A 21,508-nucleotide genomic window follows, 5' to 3' on the forward strand; every position below is an offset into this window, starting at 1 on the left:
GATGATTATTATGTATGGGACATGTATTAATATATGCAAATTGCTAGCTCTGCAATGCTGCAGAACACAAAAATGAATACCTAAGCATTTTCTTCATGTTAAACATGAAAGTAGTTTTAGGACAGATCATTAAAGCAGTAAAATTCCTAATACCTTACAGCTTCTCTGTAGTATTTGATTGCAGCACTTTGATTTCCTTTGTCAGCCAGGTTTTTGCCAACATTGTAGTGCACCTGAAAACACAGATGGACATTCTACCAGATGCCATACAGTCAGATATTTTGTGGAGCCAAGTAGCTAAAAATTCCTTCTCCAAATAGAAACAGTCAGCACTTGCGTCATTCAATGCTGGCTTTTGGTGCAGGTTGATACTTAAGATTGGACAATGCATACAAGGAAGACAGTAAGACAAAATCTGAGGAATAAAGTAATAAATCAGCTTGCCTGTTACAGCCATTTAAGAAAGATTATTCACTTCCTGGTTTTATAAATGAGGTCATCACACTTCCTACAAGATACTTTGTATGGAGACCTCCTGCTCTTAATTTCATTTATTTGTCAGGTAAGTAAGAGAAGGTCTGACTCAAATCAAATCCATCATAGCAGAAGAAACAGAAATGTGTTGATTACACTTTGCTTTCATTATAGCATAAACTAGAAGAAACTCAACATTCACAGAAAAACTAAGTTCCATATTTCAAAAACAAACAAAAAATAACAGACACAATAATTGTCTTAGGATAAAAATGTATCAAAGACCATTTCTGAAATTATGTGTACAGCACTATGTTGAAGACCTTGTCTGTTAAAAGACTGAAGGACTGATCTAGAGCTTTTAGGCTGCAAGGAAGAAGATCTGAACTTACAGCAAGGTCTAGATAGGAATAAATAAATTTCAGGACAAATCTGAGTTGGAAGACATCTCAAATCCTACCTGAAGACAAATCTTCTCAATTACCTGGTTGAAAAGCACTGTGAGTACTAATTCCTGAAAAGAGATTTCTCAGCAACTAGATCAGGACTCATTTAGATTGACTACCTTACTATTTGAAATCAAACTGTATATACTTCATTTAAAACAAACACACATTTCAATTTCTTCCACACTTTGAAAAATCTAATTTAAATCTTTTCAAAAATACTATGCAGGAATAACTTCAGATTGAAGTCCAAAAAGATAGGTTAGTAATGCATTTAGATAGTTCTAATTCACCTTCTACACTCAAAGAAAGGATTTTATCTGATGTGTCCATCAACTGAAAAATCCTAATAGCAGCTGGCACAGTATCTGGGACCTACTGATCCAGCACACACAATTATGTTTGAACTTAGTTGGTATGCTATTTAATTGTTGAATTTCATCTCTATATGATTGTGACTCTGCAGTAACATACCATCAACAAATAAAGTTAAGAACATTTTCCATGCTTTTTCGAATGGGCGAGAAAGTATTTTCACTGGTTTTACGGACAGCAAAGATGTTAAAAAGCTTACTAAGCATACACAGAGGCAGCTCCTCACACTGTAGGATATAAAACAGCACACAAATTCAGCATCCCATAAAAGCAGTTCTAGCACAGCTTCTAAGAAAAAAATATCCTGGTAAATTCATAAAAATATGACAAGGCCTATGGCAAAGAAGCAACAGAATGGTACATTTATATCGAGACATAACCAAACATAAAGATCAGTTGACGGTGTGAAACAACCCAAAAAGATGGAATAGCATTTTCCTAGGAGTCATTAAAGCAAAATGAAGTACCCTGAAAGATGTTTCTTAGGACTGAATTCTATTTGTATATCTCTTCCACAAATTTTTCAGAACACTATAACATTCTTAGCAAACTGGATTGCTCTGATTATCTATGCTGAAGTTTACATATTCAAACTTTATCCAGATAAAAGATACATTGTGGGAAAACAGGATTTAACCAAATAATGCATATTAGCCCATAAAGTACCTGACTTTACACTTCAATATCAGCAAACAAAATTACATTTAACTTGATTCAATTTCTTTCTTTAAGAAGCTTTATAAAAGTTAATTTTTTTAAACACATTTTGCAAAAGTCATAAGCATTACTGAAGAAAGAAATTTGACTGAAAATCAGGGACAGAGCAGATGAGAAAAATCTTGGTATACACCAACCCCTGAGAGTCTTTCACATGTAAACTGTCTCATGTTAGGAAACAGCATTTCGCTTTCTGATTCTATTTTTCTCATTTTTTTTTTAAACACGACATGTGTTAATACCCATTTTTATCTCAAAAGTAGTAGCAGCAAGAATATTTTTCTCATGTAAAAAGAATTGTACAGTCTGCAGAAACATGAGAGATATCGATTCTCTTAAGTCAAAACATCAAATGAAATATTAAGTGCATATGTATGTTTGTGAACTGAACTAAAAAGACTATTAAAACTGATACCACAACTATTTAAATAAACTACTAGCATTTTCAATGGTGTATTTCTTTTGTCCTCAGCTTCTGTGTGAAAGGAAATGATGTTTCTATACAATACCCCTGAAAATGAAGAGCTCCTTGTTGTATATAAGTTTTCTAATTTCCCTTCAAGAGAAATGGTAGCTTTAGTTCCTCTTGAAGAAGGGAAGAAAAACTAAACCAAACACAAAAAAAGCTCCCCAGCCTACCATAAATATCCAATAACAAAACCAGTTCTACAATGGATTATAAATATGCAGTAACATGCTGCTCTTATGAACAGAGCCAGCAAAGGGTTTCCAGGCACACACAGTCATTTGAGAGGTGCATGTGACTTCTGCCATACAGCTGTGTCTCTCACTTCACTGGCCATGACAGAGAGATGCTGAGATCAGCCTTTAGCTCCCCCAAACCAGGCCTGCAATAACTACCTGCTGTCTGCTAAGCACAAGACTGTAACTCTCCTTGACTTCTCCTATGACCTCTCCCTGCACAACAAGGGGACACAAGTGCTTTGTGGGAAGCACTTGGGGTGGGAAGAATTTGGTCTTCAATAATGAGGGGCCAGTGAGTTTTTTTAAATTTCATCTCTAGAGGTGTGGTTCTTCTGCCTTTGACAGATATTGTGCATGCCAGCCTGGAAGGGAGGATTTTCCTTTCCTGGTTAAACATTTAAGAGCAGGCATAGCAATTCATTATTAAATGATTAAATATTAACTGGAAATGACGTATTACATTATACCCAGATGCTTCTTTATCAATCTTAAACAGACAATTACTTTACAGTAATAGCGCTAAAAGGAGCATTTCTCAGGGATGCATAACAACAGTATTCTCTGAAATCAGGCCAATCAGGTAAAAGTACCCTAGGGTAGAACCCACTTGATCTCAACAGACAGGTGTTGTTTAAGTTAACATAACCACAGCACCATAGCCCAGCCAAAGAACTGGCTCTCTGTATTTGTCTGTTTGCAATACCTCAATCAGCCTAAGAAGCCAGTACAAAAAAAAAAAACCACTCTATATTATTATATGTTAGATAAACATAGTACTTGAACACTTATTTAAATGCTTAAATGTGTACACACATTTAAATGAGGAGGAGAGAGAAAAATTATATTTTCCTGTACAAAAATAAAATTACTGTCAAACTGATTTTTTTGGTTTTGTTTTTATTCAAAGCAGCTTAGGAGGAAATCAAAATGTAAAATCATCTTCTGGGAGGTACATGCCCTCAGCTGGAGCACTGCTATTATCACCAGTTTTATTCTCTCAGCCTAGGTGCTTGTAATCACCTTTTCAGCAAATATGAACATTTGCTGAGGATGGAAACAAAGCACAGATGTCAAAATTTCTCCAGAAACACGCAAATGCTTCTGTTCAATGCCAGCTTCTGCCATCACTCTTCTCTTTCTTCTACTACTGAAATTGTATTTTCCAAATAATAATAAAGCTTTTTGATATTGACATCTTGTTTGTGCAGCTAATGTTGTCTAAAGGTTCTTCTGCATGACTGTGCTTGTATACACAAAAATTGATATCTAAAATGGTGGCAAAACACTGCAAATAGCCCCTGTAAACACAGCCCAGAGCACTTAAGTTAAATTCCTCAAAATAGGAATGTTTTGATATATAGCATTGAAAAAAAAAATCTCAATATCCAAAGGAAATGCCCTCTAGATCAGCTTCCTTAAGGAACAAAGATCAGATCCTTAGACAGCACTAAATCTTGTTCTGTAACAAAGAGGTTTTACAAGACGTTTTAAGAAAGTATAGAAAGCAATCTCACAAATGCTTACTGCACTATTTCGGTATTAGTATAGCCAGTCTCTTGTATAAACTTGTATCTCTAGTAATTTCCATTTGCATAAAGCATCAAGTGCAAAGTTACTTACCCTAGTATTTCAAGGCAGACGGTTAATAACCTTCTGTTGGGAGTATTGTAATTTTTTTGCTTATTATTGCTGAAAAGTTGCTACTGAAATGGCTTTCCAAAAATTATGTTTATTATTTTCTATCTTTTAAAGAAAAGCCAGTAGCAAGGAGAATGTAGATGTTACATACAAAATAACAACAATTTACAATCATTTACATTCAGTTATCTCAAATCTAGGAAAAGAAAAATGGTGGCTATATGTTCTAGTTATCAGGACTTCCTTTATCCTGAGTGGAAAGAAACACACAGATCTAGGATGCAGTCCTGGCTTATGTCAGTCATTTAGTCCAAGGTGATGAACCACATGCTAAAAGGAACAGTTTCTTCTCCCCAGTTATAAAGCGAGCCTGACTGACTCACTCAGATGTAGATGTCCAAAGCTAAGGAGATGAAATCCAAGCCAGTAGTCTGATATGGTGAAACAGTACTTATGCTTTTATCATAGTTTGTAACTAGATATTTCAGTGCTTCAAAAAGCACTCCAGGATGAACTCACAACATAATGACATCAAATGAAAAGATGCCAAATTGGATCCAGTGAGCCTTTTATGTCTGTAGTGCTGAAATACCCTATATTTATAAACCGCCTGTAACATATAATCAAATATCAGGAGAAAACAGCCTCTCTAACTGTTCACAAAATTTGCTTTAGCAAAAACAATACAGACCTGGTTCTAACTCACACCAGTGTGCATCATCACTGAGCTCCAGGAATTAAATCAATCTATACAGTGTGAAAAAACATGAAAGGAGGAAGTGGAATCAATATACAGGCCCCTTCTGTTCAGCTAAGGAAAACAGTACCAAATATATTCAAAAGTATACTGTTTCAGTTAAATGACCTTTGAAACCAACCTAAGTGCAGGGCTATGCAAGTTCAAATGTGTGATGTGCTCCTGGACATGTTTAGCCAAGATTGGTAACATACTTCTTTCTCTCTCTCAAAAAACCACAAGCAAGCAACCAATCTATACATCATATCTGTATTTAAGTATCTTAAATAAGTAACATTTAAAAAAAATTTTAAAATATTCAAAACATTAAAAAATCTGTATTGTGTCAAAATCTTTGTGATTTCATTATAGTACCTGATTATTTCCTATATTTTTTTAAATCACTGGGCAACATTTATTAAAGTTGATCCTAAATTTCATCTCTTGAGCCAAGTGCATCATCATTCAAGGTAGCAGATTCACTCACTACTATGCCAGACAATCTCATTTAATGCCGTTTCCTCATGTCTATCTAAAGATACGTTTAATGAAGATGAGTCTTGAAATTAGAGAAGGCAGTGCTGTTATTACTTGTTTTTTAGAATTAGGGTAAGTTTGCTCTATGCTTCTCACACAGACAATTTGGAACTGAAAAGAGCTGTACCACAAAACACGAACAGCTTTTGTTGCTAGTTACAAGTTGAGATTTTGAAACCCTGCTACATAATAGAAGTAAAGCATGACCACATTACACATATTAAATATGTTCCAAGAACAACAAGAAAAAGCTATTATATATGTTCCATTCTTTGGTCTTCACCAGCCTCCCACTGAAATAAATGGGTCACTGAAAGAAAGTCCTGTGGAGTAATTTTTAAAGGAAGCCTGCAATTTCAAAGACAACAACAGAAGATGAGAACAGAACCTAGTTCCAATTTTTACATTTACCTTTGTCAAAATTGAATAAATACAGCTGAGTCCATAAAGAAAACAAGAGATTGGCTTTCACACATGTACTCTCTAATATTCTTGCCTCGGAAAGTTCCCTAGTACTGTGATTTCAAAGTTACTCCTTCAGCAGAATTGGAATGTGAGCCTACAAACACATCACCACGCTTACCATTTGCACGAGCTGTCACCAGCAGAAATACAGCTCAGGCATGTCTACAGAGCCCAGTGTTGACAAACACAAGCTCATTTTCCCTGTACATTCATTGGCTTTAAACCAGCTGCATTAGTTCAGTAGCTTGCACACAGCTTATCGACTCAAGCACAGTACTGTGGGAGCACAGCTACACAGCTTCTCAGCCAGACATGGCTTGAGTCCAAGGAGCTTGCAGCACAGGCAAAGAGTACAGATCTGTCTAAAGCACTCTTACCATGGCAGATGGATGGAGTTACACACAAAGAAAACAGATTGCATTTGCTCCATTTATAGTATGTGCTTGTCATCCAGAAGACAAGATATACTGAGGTCATCATTAAAAAGAAGATGGTTGCCTACCACTGCCACACAATAAAATACAATAGCTCTTTTCCTATGTATTAAAATCTGAGATTACTGAAAGACACCACCATGTTGTAAATATTGGCCATAAATGTTTTTTACAGCTCACTGTTGCATATTTGTATTCCAGTAAATGCTACATTTATCATTCTGTTTGCAAAGTTGAGCATTCACAGGTTCCTTTTTAAAGTCTGTGTCTTGATCTGTATTGTCTAGATACCAGTTTAGATTACAGAAATCTTATCTTTTAACATCAATGTATTTTTATTGACAAGCTGCACATTCCCATTCCCAGGCTCTTCAAAGAGAGCATCTGCTAAAATTCAGACAGCATCAGGGCTGTAGTATGCTCCAGCAGATCACATTCTTGGCTGCCAAAGGACTGCTGTGGAGGTCACCTCTGTTGGCAGGCTGGATTCAGTCTCCAATGCCGAACACTGCTGTTCAGCTCAGTGAAACATCCTGTCCAGTCTCACTATCTTACTTGTTCCCTCCCTAAGCCTTGGAGGGAAAATTGCAGTTTTCCTCAGTGCCCATGTCTGAAGACTCTAGCCCATTCAGCCACTTTAAAAGAGCAGAAGTAGGAGCAAAGATTTTACCCCCACATCCTGTGATTACACTGGTGAGATGGTGCTTTGTCCTGTAGCTGTGCTGGCTTTATATACCACTGGAAGGTACACAAAAAAGATTCTAAAAACAGCATAGGCATTATTCAGTTGAATACATTGCTACAACTTACTTAGCTTCTTTTTGACGTTTTTGTTGCAATAACTTGCAATTATATGCAAAATTCTTTTAAGTAGGTTTTATTAGCAGTAGATCCAATTTAACTGGATGCCTTTCCTGAAGTGCATTCTCCCTCCTCCCTCATCTCCCCACTCCCACCCCCAGGTTCTAAATTACAATATTGTAATTTGCACTGTCTGGTTTTTTGAGTATGCTACCACTGTAATTTAGGTGTCTGACATGTCAATATCACTCTTGCACCAAGCAAGACTGTGAATAACACTGTAGCACAATATATTAACTATGCATAACACCTCCTTGACCCCAAATTTCAAAACACTTAAAAAAAAAAGAAAAAAAAATATTAGAAGTCCACGAGTGACTTACTTTAGCATTCAGAGGGCACACAGACAGTGCACTCCTAAAAAGCTGTTCTTCTGATCTCCACTGACTGCTGCGGAATGTGCAGCGCATAACATTTATCAACAAGATTCCAAGTACTGCCACAGCAAGAATTTTCTTAAGGAAAGAGAGGAAAGTTAAAAAACAAATCTTCCAACTGAAGCACTTCATCATCAACTTTACTGATTGTTTTGATGGTACCTTTTTCTTGGCTTGCTTACTCAAGAGACTAAATCCATATGTAAAGAGAATACAATATCCAATACTGGGGAGGTAGATGACTCTCTCTGCAATAACAAATCCCACTCGGAAGAACAGATTACTTGCAGGAAGAAAAGGGATAATAAGAAATCCAAGTCCCAGTGTAAGGATTCTGCAAACAAGAAACAGATTCCCAAATTAATTCCCAAATCTTAACAAAAGATTTCCTTTTCTTTTTTTAACAAAAGATACCTTTTCTACTTAACAAATAAACTTTATTTAAACATTGTAGAAGGATGTGCACATGGAACAGGGCATTCAAGCATGGACTTCGATAGCTACTAACAAGATCAGATTAAATTTCAGTGAGGTTTTGACATTTCATTCCATCAGGCACTTTTAAAATTGTTGCTGTAATTTCTAGAAAAGCAATATTCATGCTTCCGGGCCAGAAAATAGCCCCATTACACATTATTTACATAACTCCTATTTAAAATACACAAGCAGAAAAAGTAATGGTAAAAGCTACCTGTCTATTTTTGGAACTAGTAAGATGGTAATGGAAAAAAACATACATCACTATTAAAAAAGAAACCTAGGTGCGCATCCAATTGAGAGAGCATTTTCTTTCCTAACAAACACATCAATAGTAGAAACCATTGTGGTTAACCACTTGAAAGTTAGCAATCTATGGTCTTTCTACAGTCAGCAGAGACACACACTTTTTGAGGGCAGTTTGTCTTCCTTGTTTTAGGTATCGAAGTTAGCGCAGCAGGTAACTCTTTATGGACTGTAGAGAGCTCTGACAAATGAGACTAAGTACCTCACTTTTACAGACCTGACAAAAGGGAATAAGAACTTCAGGTCTGGGTCAGGTATTTCTTACAAAGGCCACAGGCATGATAATTTTCTATTCTAATTTACTACAAGCAAATCTCTACACTGTAACGTAGATGTGCCCTCTTGCTCCTTTCTCATCCTCAAGCATCCTAGCCCTTCACTATACTTTTTGTCTTTACTTTTTACTACAAACTGTTTAGCAACATAGGCTTAGTTAGTGCATTTTTACTAGCAACTATGACACCATTTTTAGCAAGAATTCCAACCCTCTCCAAAATGATTTATTTGTGCAAATAACTATGGGAATGGCAGAAAGTCAGGCAGGTGGGCTGTTAACATTTGAGGGGATGAGAGGGAATAGATGAAATTACAGAATACCACAGAAAAGAAGAAAAAAAAATGCATTCTGAATAATAGAATGACTTATGTTGGTGATAAAAGGAAGACTGTGGAAAACGTGGGTCCTCTCTGGAAGAAAATGGAAAACCTGGTTACCCAGGACATGGAGGAGGCTGAGGTACAACACTTTTCTGCCTTGGTCTTCACCAGCAAGTGCTCCAGTGACACCGCTCGAGTTACAGAAGGTAAAGGCAGGCACTGGGAGAATGAAGAACTGCCTGCTGTAGGAAAAGGTCAGGTTCGAGAACATCCAAGGAACCTGAAGGTGCACAAGTCCATGGGATAAGATGCATCTGCGGATCCTGAGGGAACTGTTGGATGAAGTTGCTAAGGTGCTGCTAAGCCCCTAGCCATCACATTTGAGGAGTCATGACGGTCTGGTGAAGTTCCCACTGACTAGAAAAGGGAAAACGTAATCCCCATATTTTTAAAAAAGGAAAAAGGCAGAGACGGGAAACTACAGGTCAATAGATCACCTCTGTGCCTGGCAAGATCATGGAGCAGATCCTCCTGGAAACGGCACATGGAAAATAAGGAGGTGATAGGTGAAAGCCAGTCTGGCTTCACTAAGGACAAACTGTGCATGACAAATTTTGTGGCTTTCTACAATGGGGTTACAGCATTGGTGGATAAGGGAAGAGCAACTGGTGTCATCTACCTGGACTCTTGCACAGCATTTGACACTGTTCCGCATGGTATCCTTGTCTCTAAATTGGAGAGACAAGGATTTGATGTATGGACCACTTGGTGAATAAGGAATTGGATGGATGGTCAGACTCAAAGAGTTGCAGTCAATGGCTCAATATCCAAGTGAAGCCAGGGACAAGTAGAGTTCCTCAGGGGTTGGTATTTTTATCAATGCTGTTTACCATCTTTGTTGGTGACATGGACAGCAGGATAGAGTGCACCCTTCAGCAAGTTTGCAGGTGACACCAAGCTGGGTGTGCAGGACACACCGGAGGGAACGGATGCCATCCAGAGGGACCTTGACAAGTAGGCTAGTCCAAACCTCATGAAGTTCATGAAGTCCAAGCGCAAGGTCCTGCACCTGGGTCAGGGCAATCCCAAGCACAAAGACAGGCTGGATAGAAAATGGATTGAGAGTAGTCCTGAGAAGAACAACTTTGGGGTGTTGGTTGATGAGAGGCTGAAGACAACCCAGCAATGTGTACTTGTAGCCTACAAGCCAATCATATTCTGGTCTGTATCAAAAGCAGTGGGATCAGCTGGTTGAGGGAGGTGATTCTGCCCCTCTTCTCGCTCTTGTGAGACCCCACCTGGAGTGCTGCATTCAGCTCTGGGGTTCCCCAGGTAAGGAGGACGTGGACCTGTTAGAGTGAATACAGAAGAGAGCCACGGAGATGATCAGAGGGCTGGAGCACCTCTCCTATGAGGACAAGCTGAGAGAGTTGGAGTTGTTTATCCTGGAGAAGAGAAGGTTCCAGGGAGACCTTCTAGCAGCCTTTCAGTATCTAATAGGGGCTAAAAGAGAGCTGGAGAGGGACTTTTCAAAAGGACATGTAGTGTTAGGACAAGGGCTGATGGCTTTAAGCTGGAAGAGAGTAGGTTTAGATTAGATCTAAGGAAGTTCTTCACTGTGAGGGCGATGGGGCACTGGAATAGGTTGCCCAGAGAGGTCGTGGATGCCCCATCCCTGGAAGTGTTTAACGTCAGGATGGATGGGGCTTTGAGAAGCCTGACCTCATGGAAGGTGTCCCTGCCCATGGCAGGGGGACTGGAGCTATCTGATCTTTAAGGTCCCTTCCAACTCAAACCATTCTATGATTGAGAAGTTGAAAATTTTTGAAGAACTGAAAGGCGTATCTCCTCTCTCATTATTAGGAGAAGATTAAAGGAAATGATGACTTGTAAGAAGTAAGGGCAACAACATACATAATTTCCTACTGTGTTTTGAGCACATATTACCTTTTACCACCTACAGTGTTAAGAATCTCAAAATACCATTTCAGGAGAAAAAAATAGAGCAGCCATCCATGCCTCCTCCTCCAACTCTGTTTCCCACTAGTTGGTATACGGTGATGGGCCCAAATTGGGATTAAACTGTAATGACAGCTATAAATATTTATCTGAACTGCATTTGCTAGACACTGGTTCCACTGAATTGTTAAAATTATCACTAGTGGATTTAACAAAATAATACTGTACTCAAGTTGGCCAGGCATTTAAAATTCATCACTGTCTCTTACCTTCTCTTATGGCTGTCTTCTGAGCACAGAGCTTGGCATATCAGACCAATTAGGCAGAACCAAAGTGCTGCTAGTGCAATTATCCTCCAGTCGCTGACGGATTTAATGAGGGGTATGCAGCCCATTGACCAATCAAAACATAGCCACCAGGGACACAACAGCAACCATGCATTCAGCGAATAGTAGTAATTATAGTTTATAGCCTGTCAGTCAAAAAGAAAACAAACATTTACTTGATACTAAACTTGGGGGGGAAGGGCAACTTTAGTCCTTCTCTATTCTCTCATTTCCCTTTTCACAAAACATATCTTATACAATAAAGAGGCCATAAATACTGTTACACTACAACTATTTACATATAGATTTCCTTTACAGCTGTGAAATTATTTTTTTTTAAACATAGCTAGGTGGCTCTCTTGTTCAGAGCAGGGAAATGCAATTCTGTGCTGCCCAGCCAATATCCACATGTAAAAAGAATCTCCCACAGGAGAAAACGTCAAAAAAGACATCACCCACTGTCTTCACCCTTCATTCTCCATCTTCAGAAAGAGCCTTAATGCCATCAGAGGTATATAGCCAAGACATACTCTAAATACATCAGACTAGAACTTAATGCTATTTTCTTCAGTTGCGAAAGAATGGATGAAAACTTAAGCACAGTATGTGGAAAAGGGATGAAAATCAGCAAAACCTAACTTCTTGCATGCATAGCAAAAGTAGTGAGTAAATGGAAAAGTACATCAATGTGTACAGTGCATGCTAAATTGAATGCAAAGAATATGAAAGATATACTAAAAAATTGCAGAAAAGTATATTAAAAAAATTGCAGAAAACCATCACAGGAGCACAAGTGAAGGTGACTTATCACACATCTTGAAACTTAAAGATTGCCTACTTTATTGTTTCTTTGAAGAACAGAAAACTCAATTTCATGACAAAGACAAATGTTCTGAGCTGGCCAGAAAAAAAGCAACTTCATAACTTACTCTCACAAACAGACTGTCTGCAAATGAAGCTGGGTTGTCTACTTCAGTGAAAGCCGGTGGCCCTGTGCCCATAATCCTCCAGCGTATATAAAGTATACTGGCCCCTCCAGACATCAGGAGAGTTATCCTGAAAAGCAGCCCCTTCCTTAACTGCCCAGCATTCTATATGAAAGAAAGAAAAAAAAACCACCTCATATAGAAACATTATTTGTTCTCTTACCCACTACATTCACATCCTTTTTAACTCTATCTCAGAAAGAAGATGCCATCCCTGTGCATTTTTGCTATTACAGTTGACATTTTTATTGCAAAATATTTTTTGCAAACATTTTAATTTCCTTCCCAATCAAGAAAAAAACTTCTCTGTTCAAGAAGTCTCTCCTCTGCAAATCCTCAGTAAGTCTATAGCTAATGTAATTTTATGTGGCAATTTCTGAGAGGGAATTTGTGCAGAATACAACCTTTAGTATACAGCGTATTAAATTCATCTATCTTTTCTTTCTCAAATGGAGAGTGGTTACTTTGTAAACTTTGTTTTAAATAGCTATATCCAGTTGACTGCTTGTCACAGAAAGTTTTTCTCCACTTAGGCTTCTTCAGAGGCAAAATGCATACACCAAGAAAACAGCATAGTTAAAAACTGGGAGGAATTAGAAACTTAATTAAAATTTTCACAGCCAAAAACAATTAAAAAGCTAATGCCAGATGGGTGCTCAAATCATTTAGTTCAAGGTAAAATTACCCAAGATCAAACAAGAAAATTGTATGTTATCTACATTACATTAACTCAGTTGATTTAGATCACACTTTGTAATACATGCTTTAGGATCTAAACAAGGCAATTCATGTTAAACATAGAGAAGTGATGGCATAGAAGTGAAATTTGACAGACTTTTACATTTTTTCCTCCGTGAAGTATAACACACATAATTTTTGTAAATGGAATGAAACCCACTGTACACTGTAGAGGTTCTTCAAGCTTCACCAGTAGAGACTGGAAACATAATCATAAGTAAGTATAATGGTATCTCATCACAGCTGTAAGATGTAAATCCAAGCTTCTAACACCCTACCTAGGTAGCGAATGGTAACTCACATGGGAAGCTAAGGACATAGCTTCTCTCTGACCCCCTATATTACAGTGCTGTAGAGCTGCCTCAGAACTCTCTGAAACATGATGGCTGAAGTTATTTTATGCAGCCTCAACAAGTCATCAGAGAAGCAGAAGATGGAAGATGGAGTGCTTCTCTGAAATGAGAGATCATTTGGTACACTCCTCTTTCTTTTCTACTCTCTTTTCTAAAAGTGTAAGTAAACTGCGGATTTTAACAAGGAAGAGTTGACTGGAGCCTAAAAAAACCAGTCATGTGATTTCAAGTATTAGCGTTCCTTAGTCTGATAGGCTTCCATTCCCTCTTAAACATGCCCTAATAGTTACACATGATCAGTTCTATGTCCTCGACAGGAGCTGGCACACTAATTGTTATTACCTCTTATTGGAATATGCTCTTTAGCAAGGACCACCATAGTTTTTTAGGCAATCAATATTAGCTATGTCTGAAGTTAAAAAAAAAAAAAGGTTGGCTTACTGCACAGACATCCAGCAGTGCCCTGGCTGAAGATATTTATTCTCTAAAGAGATGGAAAAATTAAATTTAAAAATAATATTCAGATGGCTTTTTAGTATTTCTAGTTGAAATACTAAATACTTTCACAGTGTCATCATAAAATATTTAGCTGAAAGCCTAAGGGTAAACAAGTTGTAATTCTGATTTTACATAAGTTAGCCTTTGTGCTCAAATGATTGCTTCCAACTTGGACATCTCAGTATCCAAAGTCACAACAATGAGGATTTAGGAATGGTTTTCCTCTAAAACGGCCTTTGGAATAAAATTGTGCTATGAAAAAAAACATATAGAGAAAATTTATAACTGCCTTATAACAGATTAACTACACAAAGCCTCTTATCCCAGGCTTCATTTCTTTTAACAGTACATGCTGCTTCTTAAAGGCTGGATTTCACAATTTACACAAAATCTCTTAGTAGGCAGAATTTTGAAAGTGGAAGAAGTGTTTGTATCCTCTTTGATTTAGAGCTAACTGAAATCTGGCATGAAACTGAAACCTGTCTCAACTGAGAAGAAAAAAAAGAATCTGTAAGTAGGAGCATTTAAGATCTGCCTTTCAACAAAAGAAAAGAATCTTAGATACACTTCCATGATAACAGCAGAACAGGATAGGTAACAGGAGCTAAAATTAATTAATTCTATCAAAAGAAGGAAAAGGCATATTTGATGTTTTTTTCACTAAGACAGAACTGTTTAGAAGTCACAAAACAGAAGCATAACACTTTGAGGTCTTTATGCTTAAAGAATAATCCTCCAAGAAGGTTTGACTCTGACACATTTACCAGAATTACAGAGTGTTTGGGCTGGATGGGTCCTCTAAACATCACCTAGTCCAGCCCCTCTGTCATGGATAGGCATATATTTCTCTAGATCAGTTTGCTCAAAGCCCTGTCCAGTCTGGCCTTGAACACTTCCCGGCATGAGACTTCTCTGGGTAACCTGTTCCAGTGCTTCACTACCCTCATTGTAAAGAATTTATTCCTGGTCAAACACTACAACACTCCTAAAGAGGTGGTCTCCCTGGTGCCCTCTCTTCTCCAGGCTGAACAACCCCTCTTTTCAGGGGGAGAGGTGCTCCAGCCCTGTCTTCATCTTCATGGCCCTCCTCTGGACTCACTCCAACAGGTCCTAGTCCTTGTGATGCTGGGGGACCTCCAAGCTGGATGCAGTACTCCAGGTGGGGTCTCAGCAGAGCAGAGTAGAGTAGAGGGGCAGAATCATCTCCCTTGACCTGCTGGTCATGTCTCTTTTGATGCAGCCAAGGATATGGTTGGCTTTCTGGGCTGCCTGCATACATTGCTCAGTCATATCAAATTTTTCATCCATCAGTACGCCCAAATTCTTCTCTGCAGGGTTGCTTTCAATCCATTCATCCCCCAGTCTGCAGAGATATTGGGGACTGCCCCAACTCAGGTGCGGGACCTTGCACTTGGCCTTCTTGAACTTCATGATGTTCACATAAGCCCACCCCTCTTCAAGCTTACCAAGGTCCCTCTGGATGGCATCACTTCCCTCAACTGCAGCACTGAGCTTGGTGTAATCTGTAAATGTGCTGAGGGTGCATTCAATTCCACTATCTATGTCACTGATGAAGATATTAAATAAAACTGGTCTCAGTATGGACCCTTGAGGACACCATGCATTACGGTTTCCACTAGACATTGACTGTAATTCTTTGGATGTGGCCATGCAGCCTATTCTTTATCCATCTGACAGTACATCAGTCAAACCCATATCTCTCCATTTTGGCAACAAAAATGTTATGAGGGACCATATCCAAGGCCTTGCAGAAATCCAGGTAGATGACATCAGCAGCTCTTCCTCTTGTACACTGATGCAGTCACTCCATTGCAGAAGACCACCAGATTAATCAAGCACAATCTGTCCTTGGTGAAGCTGTGTTGGCTCTCTCTAATCACCTCCCCGTCGTTCCTATGTTTTGACTTAACTTCCAGGAGGATCTATTCCATGATCTTAACTGGCACCAATGAGAGGCTGACTCTCATTATACAGCAAAACTCTCCAGCATTCCTATTTGCTGCCTGAAAAACTCCTGTACCCCTCACTTAGCCCTTCTTGGTCAAGTCTACTGTTTCAGTTTTAGAGATTCTACTTTCCCTGATTTCCCCCTGAAACTCCTCACTTTACCCCTTGCAAAGGAATTTAAAAGTCCCATAGGCATTGTGCCACTCAGAATCAAGAGTGAGACTCCTCTGCAGTGAAACCACTGATTGAACTGCATGATATTAAAGCATATTCCTTTGCCTTGTTGAATCTTGGATGGGAGAGGCAAATGACTTAGCTGTTCAACAGTAGTGATGTTTTAGTAGGCTGTTGGTCTATTTGTCTGTTATCAGTCATTCATCTGAGGCTGATTGTTTCTGTTATTTGCTTGTCAATGCAAATACTAGGTGCCAGATTCCACTTGAGACAATACTAGATAAAGCAGTATCAACAAAAGTCAGAAAATCAATCCTTAGCAACTATTGGTTCTTACTTATTTGTTTATTTTTCAACTCCAAAGCTACTATGAACCATTTCCAGCTTGGTAATTTTTATTCTGAAAGAAACCCAGTGTAATACTTTAGTGAAATTAGCAAAGTGAAACATAATATTTTTTACTGTATTTTTTCAAATGTTCAGCTATCTCATAGAGATAGTTAAATCTCATTGAGAATCTGAATACATCTCTCCCTCTCTTTACTCTGATCAGTGTTAAAGTACCATTTGAGGTGTGTTGCTACTGACCCTGGAAAACTCGTTGCATCAAGCAGTCAGCTCTTCCATACCACATTTTTAACATACTGTTGAGAAAATTGTGGAACGGATTTCACTATCCAATGCAATTCTAACAATACCCCATTACTACTCATGTTGCTGCAAAGATGTCATAGCACATTGCCTTACAAAACTGACTGACAATACCTTTTTTAGTGTTTGCTTTTTTTTTTTTTAAATCTCAACAACAAACTGTGAGAAGATGGCTCTTTGTCTTTTAGGGCATGACTGTCTGAATGGTCAGAATGAACAAAACCTCTAAGGACTCACCTCCAACAACTTGTCCTTATGTAGTAACTTTTGAATAAGCTCCAAAAGATTTATCTTGTTAATCACTAGTGCATCAAACACTGCATTCAAACCCTAAGCAATCAAGAGAAAAATAAGAGCATAAAATGAACCACAAACATTTTATTTTAAATACATCTTAAATTGCATTTCTACCATGAGTTACTGTACATCTTAATTCTGATTCCAAACAAGCAGAGAAATACATTGGCAGTAATGAAGGCAGAATGATAAATTGGGAACTTGGGCTCAGATGAGTAGAATAATATTTTACTGTAATGGGAATTCTCTTGACACATGGAATAAACCTTCAGGGAATACCATGTACCAGCAAGCTAGATAACATATGCATGGTCACAACATTATTTTGCTGTTCATCTTCTTTCCCAAGTGTTCCGCAGCGTAAATGCTGCAGTCAAAAGGTAAGGCTTCTGTCAGCAAGGTAGAGTTTCTTAAGCCTTCAGCTTATTTTTTGTGTATTTTTGTGCAGCATGGTATGTTTTGATTGTTGGGTTTCAGAAATATTGTTTTCAAAGGGTACAGACAAAGGCTTGCAAAGATTTAACAGAGGTATCAGGCTTGCTTTTCCTGCAATGACACCAATATTCACAGTGCAAGTTGCTGGGGAAAGAAAAGGCTCCAAGTTCTATGTGGTATCGGCCACTACACATAAAACTGGAGCATATTCAGTGCTTTGCAGGACTACACTTACACATACTACCCCCACAAAACGTGTCCAGGGATAATTCTGTCAAGGTTATCAGCAAAATCAAACTAGCATTTTCCCTTCAAAGTTTCAGCAATCACCAACTGTGATTATTTTTGAGTATTTAGCCTATATTCTAACAATTTCAGGAATTACTTCACTGTTCTAAAGACTAAGTGGAAAAAAGACAGGAAAAATAGTTCCAGGCAAATCAAAGAGCTAGTACACTGGGAGGCCACAAGTCTCTCTAACAGTCAGAGGGATGGGACAGAAGACAGGTTAGAGTGTGGCTTGGTTCCATGTAGAAAGGCCACCTGGCCATTAAAAGGCTTTTCACCCACTCACATGGAGATAGGAAGGCAAGAATTCTGCTGAAAAATAGATTCAGTCTCCAGGTAATCTTTGTAATGTGCAATTTACCCCTTTATCCCTCTGACCTGTCCCCATTAGTACAACAATAAATATAATCATCTTAGCAATGCAACAGCAAACAAATAAAAAACCCAAATCCAGAAACAATTCTGTGTCTGCTAGCTCAAATAATTATTTCATACCATTAAAGGAAATAATTACATCATATTTTTAAAAACATTCCTTATGTTTTCCTTACAGACACCTTTGAAGAATACATCACCTTACAAACATTTATCCAAAAATAATGTCCCAAAGCAAGAAGTTTTCTGTAATTTCTTCTCCCTTTTTTTTTAGCAAGGACAAGAAGATCCTTGTTGCAAAGAATTTTCTGATTCTCTTGCTTGTCTATGTCAGCTAAAGCTATAAATTGGACTTATTTGTAAAGATATATGGCTATATAAAAGGTAAAAATTAAAGGTACAGCATTTCAGGTGGCTGGTTTGGTCACTCAAAACAGAATGTCTTCATTGAAGTTATACAAAGCCAGAGCACAATGAACATGGACAGTATCTGTTTGCACAGACAGATCCTTAGATAAGGGGCAGAAGGAAGAGATTTGGTATCAGAAGTGCATAACAATGGCCCTAATTCTAATTCCACTGTTTGCAAAAGCAAGTGGGTAGAGCTTCTAAAAATGCTCTCATCCAGTTATATCTATCTTTGTCCAAAAGCCTTCAAGTTTGTAGGGCTGCTATCTCGACAATTACATTCAAAACCAAGGAAAGTGACATGCATTGAAACTAATACTGTAAAATTTTTAAACTTTGCAAAAAATTAACAGATATATGCAACCTGCTTACAAAAGATAAAACGAAAAAATGAAGAGATTGGCAGGGACACAGTCATGACAGATCTACTAGAATCCTGTTTTTTGTCAACATTATTTAGTTTTCTGAACAGAACAAAAAGGTGTGCACGCCATTAGCTGTGTAGAAGATTAATCTTTGTAGGCTTTACAACTGCATCTTGAGGTCAAAATTCAGTCAATAAGACAATTCTTACCAGTATTGTAATTCCTTGTTCTTTGCACAGCATGGCTATTGCACCTAGGATAACACTCACCAGCACCCAGAGTATAGAAAATGTATGTCCTTCTTTATCTGTCAAAATAAAGCATGCCATAACTTTAGGTTTACACATTTCAAGGTAAAGTTAGAAATCTAAATTAAAATTAGAATTTAAAAAAATAAACAGCATTTAATCTCACAATCTTTTCCACCACTCAAGCTATGGATACAGAGACTTAAAAAGCATAGGGCACCTCTTGCAATATGCTGGCATTTGTCCCATTATTGCAGTCATTTTCTGTTCTCAGAGACATTAGAAATTTCCCCATTTGCAAGATGTTTTAGCCAGATAATTAAAATGGCAGAAGCTTCACATAGTTTCCACAATTCATCATCTGCAAAGGTTAATTCCCAAGATTTAGAAACATTTATCATCCTTAGCTAGAGCTCTGTCATTACTGGCCACTCTCTTCCACGTTACCATATGAACAAGAAATTCTTTCTTTTTTAATGGTTACTCATGAAGTATCACACAAAAAACCTGTTTTAACTGCAGTCTAACCTACAAAGGCACAATGAGCTGCTTCTCCAGGGTTTCTGTATTTAGCAAGTACCTCAGGTACTTTCATTATCACTGCAATAGAACGCCATGGAGCTCAAAAATTTCAGCATCTGAGCAGAAGCATTTAGTTCTCACACTCAGCAAGCAGTTTTACAGCAGGGTGAGGAACTCTGGGGTTAAGAGATCAAGAATAACTACAGCTTCTACTAAAAAAAAAAAAGTCTTTAAAGACTGTATCATGTAGCTGATTTTGCGTACTACAAGCAGGCATATTTGAGATAAATATAGCAATAAACCCTTCTTCAGTCAAGGTCCACAGAGTACATGGGTACTTCACATAAAAACATATCTGTCACAACCTCTACTCTGCAGGCACAAGCAACACAGGGAAGCACTCTGCTCCTTCAGAGGCATTTTCTTGATTCAAGTAACATGGGCTCTACAGGCATCACAAGAATCAATCTTTGACTTGGCACGTCAAAAAACAAAGTTGAACTCTACATTCATTGACTGAATCCCTTTCCTACTTTCCTTGATCTCTAGAGCAATTCTTCTCTACTGGTAATGCGGGTTTGACCCTCAGTGCTTAAAGAGAACTGCAATAATGGTCTCTGGAAAGGGCAAATGGCAAGATTAAGATTAATTTCACCAGAAGTAGGCACCTACACCTAAGACAGTACACTAAGATACCTTTCTAACTGGTCAAGAGGACACCTTTAGGGATTAAGTTACTTAATTAAATTCAGTTGAACAGCTTCCAGAGAAATAACTCTCTCTATTCACTGATTATACAGGGAAACTGCTACACTAACTAGCTCAAATGTTCTTGTGTCAGATACAAACCATAACCACAAGTGTGAAAAGGATCTGTGGACATTGGCCTTCTCTTTCATTTTGAAGCAGGCTTCTTTTGTGGCAGAGAGCAGAAATTTTCATAAAAATATGTAGAAGAACAGGTTTTGAGGTTACTTGTAACACTCCTTTCTTACTTAACACTTAAAGCTTCAATAGAGCGAATAGTAAGATGTTTGAGATTCATCATTGCAATACATAGTGGGCATTTGATCCTTCTCCCTCCACTCCAAATTACGTACCCAGAGGTGAGGTAAAACTTAACAACAGGTGTAAATGTTATACAGTTAAAAGACAGCTGCCTTTTAGGAAAGAGTCATACACTTCTGAATAATTATCAAAACAAAACATGGAAATACCAAATACATAATGACTAAACTAAAGAAACATTGGAACTAGAAAAAAATAAAATGCAATGGGGAAACTCCAGCTCATGTTATACAGAAGAACAACTGAGCGTTGCAACTCATGGAGGAAAAAGCTTCAACATTTGTTCTATGAGTATTGCTTGAGTATTGCTAAGACAAAAAGAAACCTGTCCTAAATACATCCCTTGAAGGAGCTCCTCAAATCTTCAGACTCTGCAATACGACAGACTGTTCAGCCAGTTCTTGAAAACCAGTTTTGGTTTTTTTTTTCTCTTTTATTTTTTAATGTAGAAATAAACTAGCAAAGAGAATGCAAGGATGGAAGGCAAAGTAATTGACAGTGTTCACAAAATGACAAGCAGTCATCCTTAGTAAGTGTAAAAGGGAAAATAGTGAAGACAGCCAATGGACTTCACTGTATTCGTGGAAGTAGACTTTTATCTGCTGAGAGATTTCTTCTTCTCAGAATCAAATTCTGGTGGAAAGGAGTCAGGACAACTAAGCACTTCTCACAGAAGCAGTATTCAGTACACAAATACACACTGT

At 38.0% G+C, this 21,508-nt stretch overlaps 1 protein-coding gene across 5 annotated transcripts in view; it reads right to left on the minus strand.

The window, feature by feature from the left end:
- TMTC4 (transmembrane O-mannosyltransferase targeting cadherins 4) overlaps nt 1–21,508 on the minus strand; it is a 59,888-nt gene that overhangs the window by 16,159 nt on the left and 22,221 nt on the right. For 4 of the 5 annotated variants that reach the window (XR_010428425.1, XM_064646091.1, XM_064646090.1 and 1 more), the window contains 7 exons: nt 19,176–19,273; nt 17,036–17,128; nt 12,360–12,521; nt 11,374–11,576; nt 7,928–8,099; nt 7,712–7,843; nt 154–233 (listed from right to left, as the gene is read on the minus strand). Coding sequence is in view for 4 of the 5 variants with exons in the window: in XM_064646091.1 (XP_064502161.1) it covers nt 154–233; nt 7,712–7,843; nt 7,928–8,099; nt 11,374–11,576; nt 12,360–12,521; nt 17,036–17,128; nt 19,176–19,273 (940 nt within the window). In the remaining variant the exon portion in view is untranslated. The remainder of the gene's footprint in view (nt 1–153; nt 234–7,711; nt 7,844–7,927; nt 8,100–11,373; nt 11,577–12,359; nt 12,522–17,035; nt 17,129–19,175; nt 19,274–21,508) is intronic. The other variant, XM_064646089.1, reaches the window with a different exon arrangement.

The sequence above is a fragment of the Pseudopipra pipra genome, chromosome 2 (genome assembly GCF_036250125.1).
Source record: "Pseudopipra pipra isolate bDixPip1 chromosome 2, bDixPip1.hap1, whole genome shotgun sequence".
NCBI lineage: Eukaryota > Metazoa > Chordata > Aves > Passeriformes > Pipridae > Pseudopipra > Pseudopipra pipra.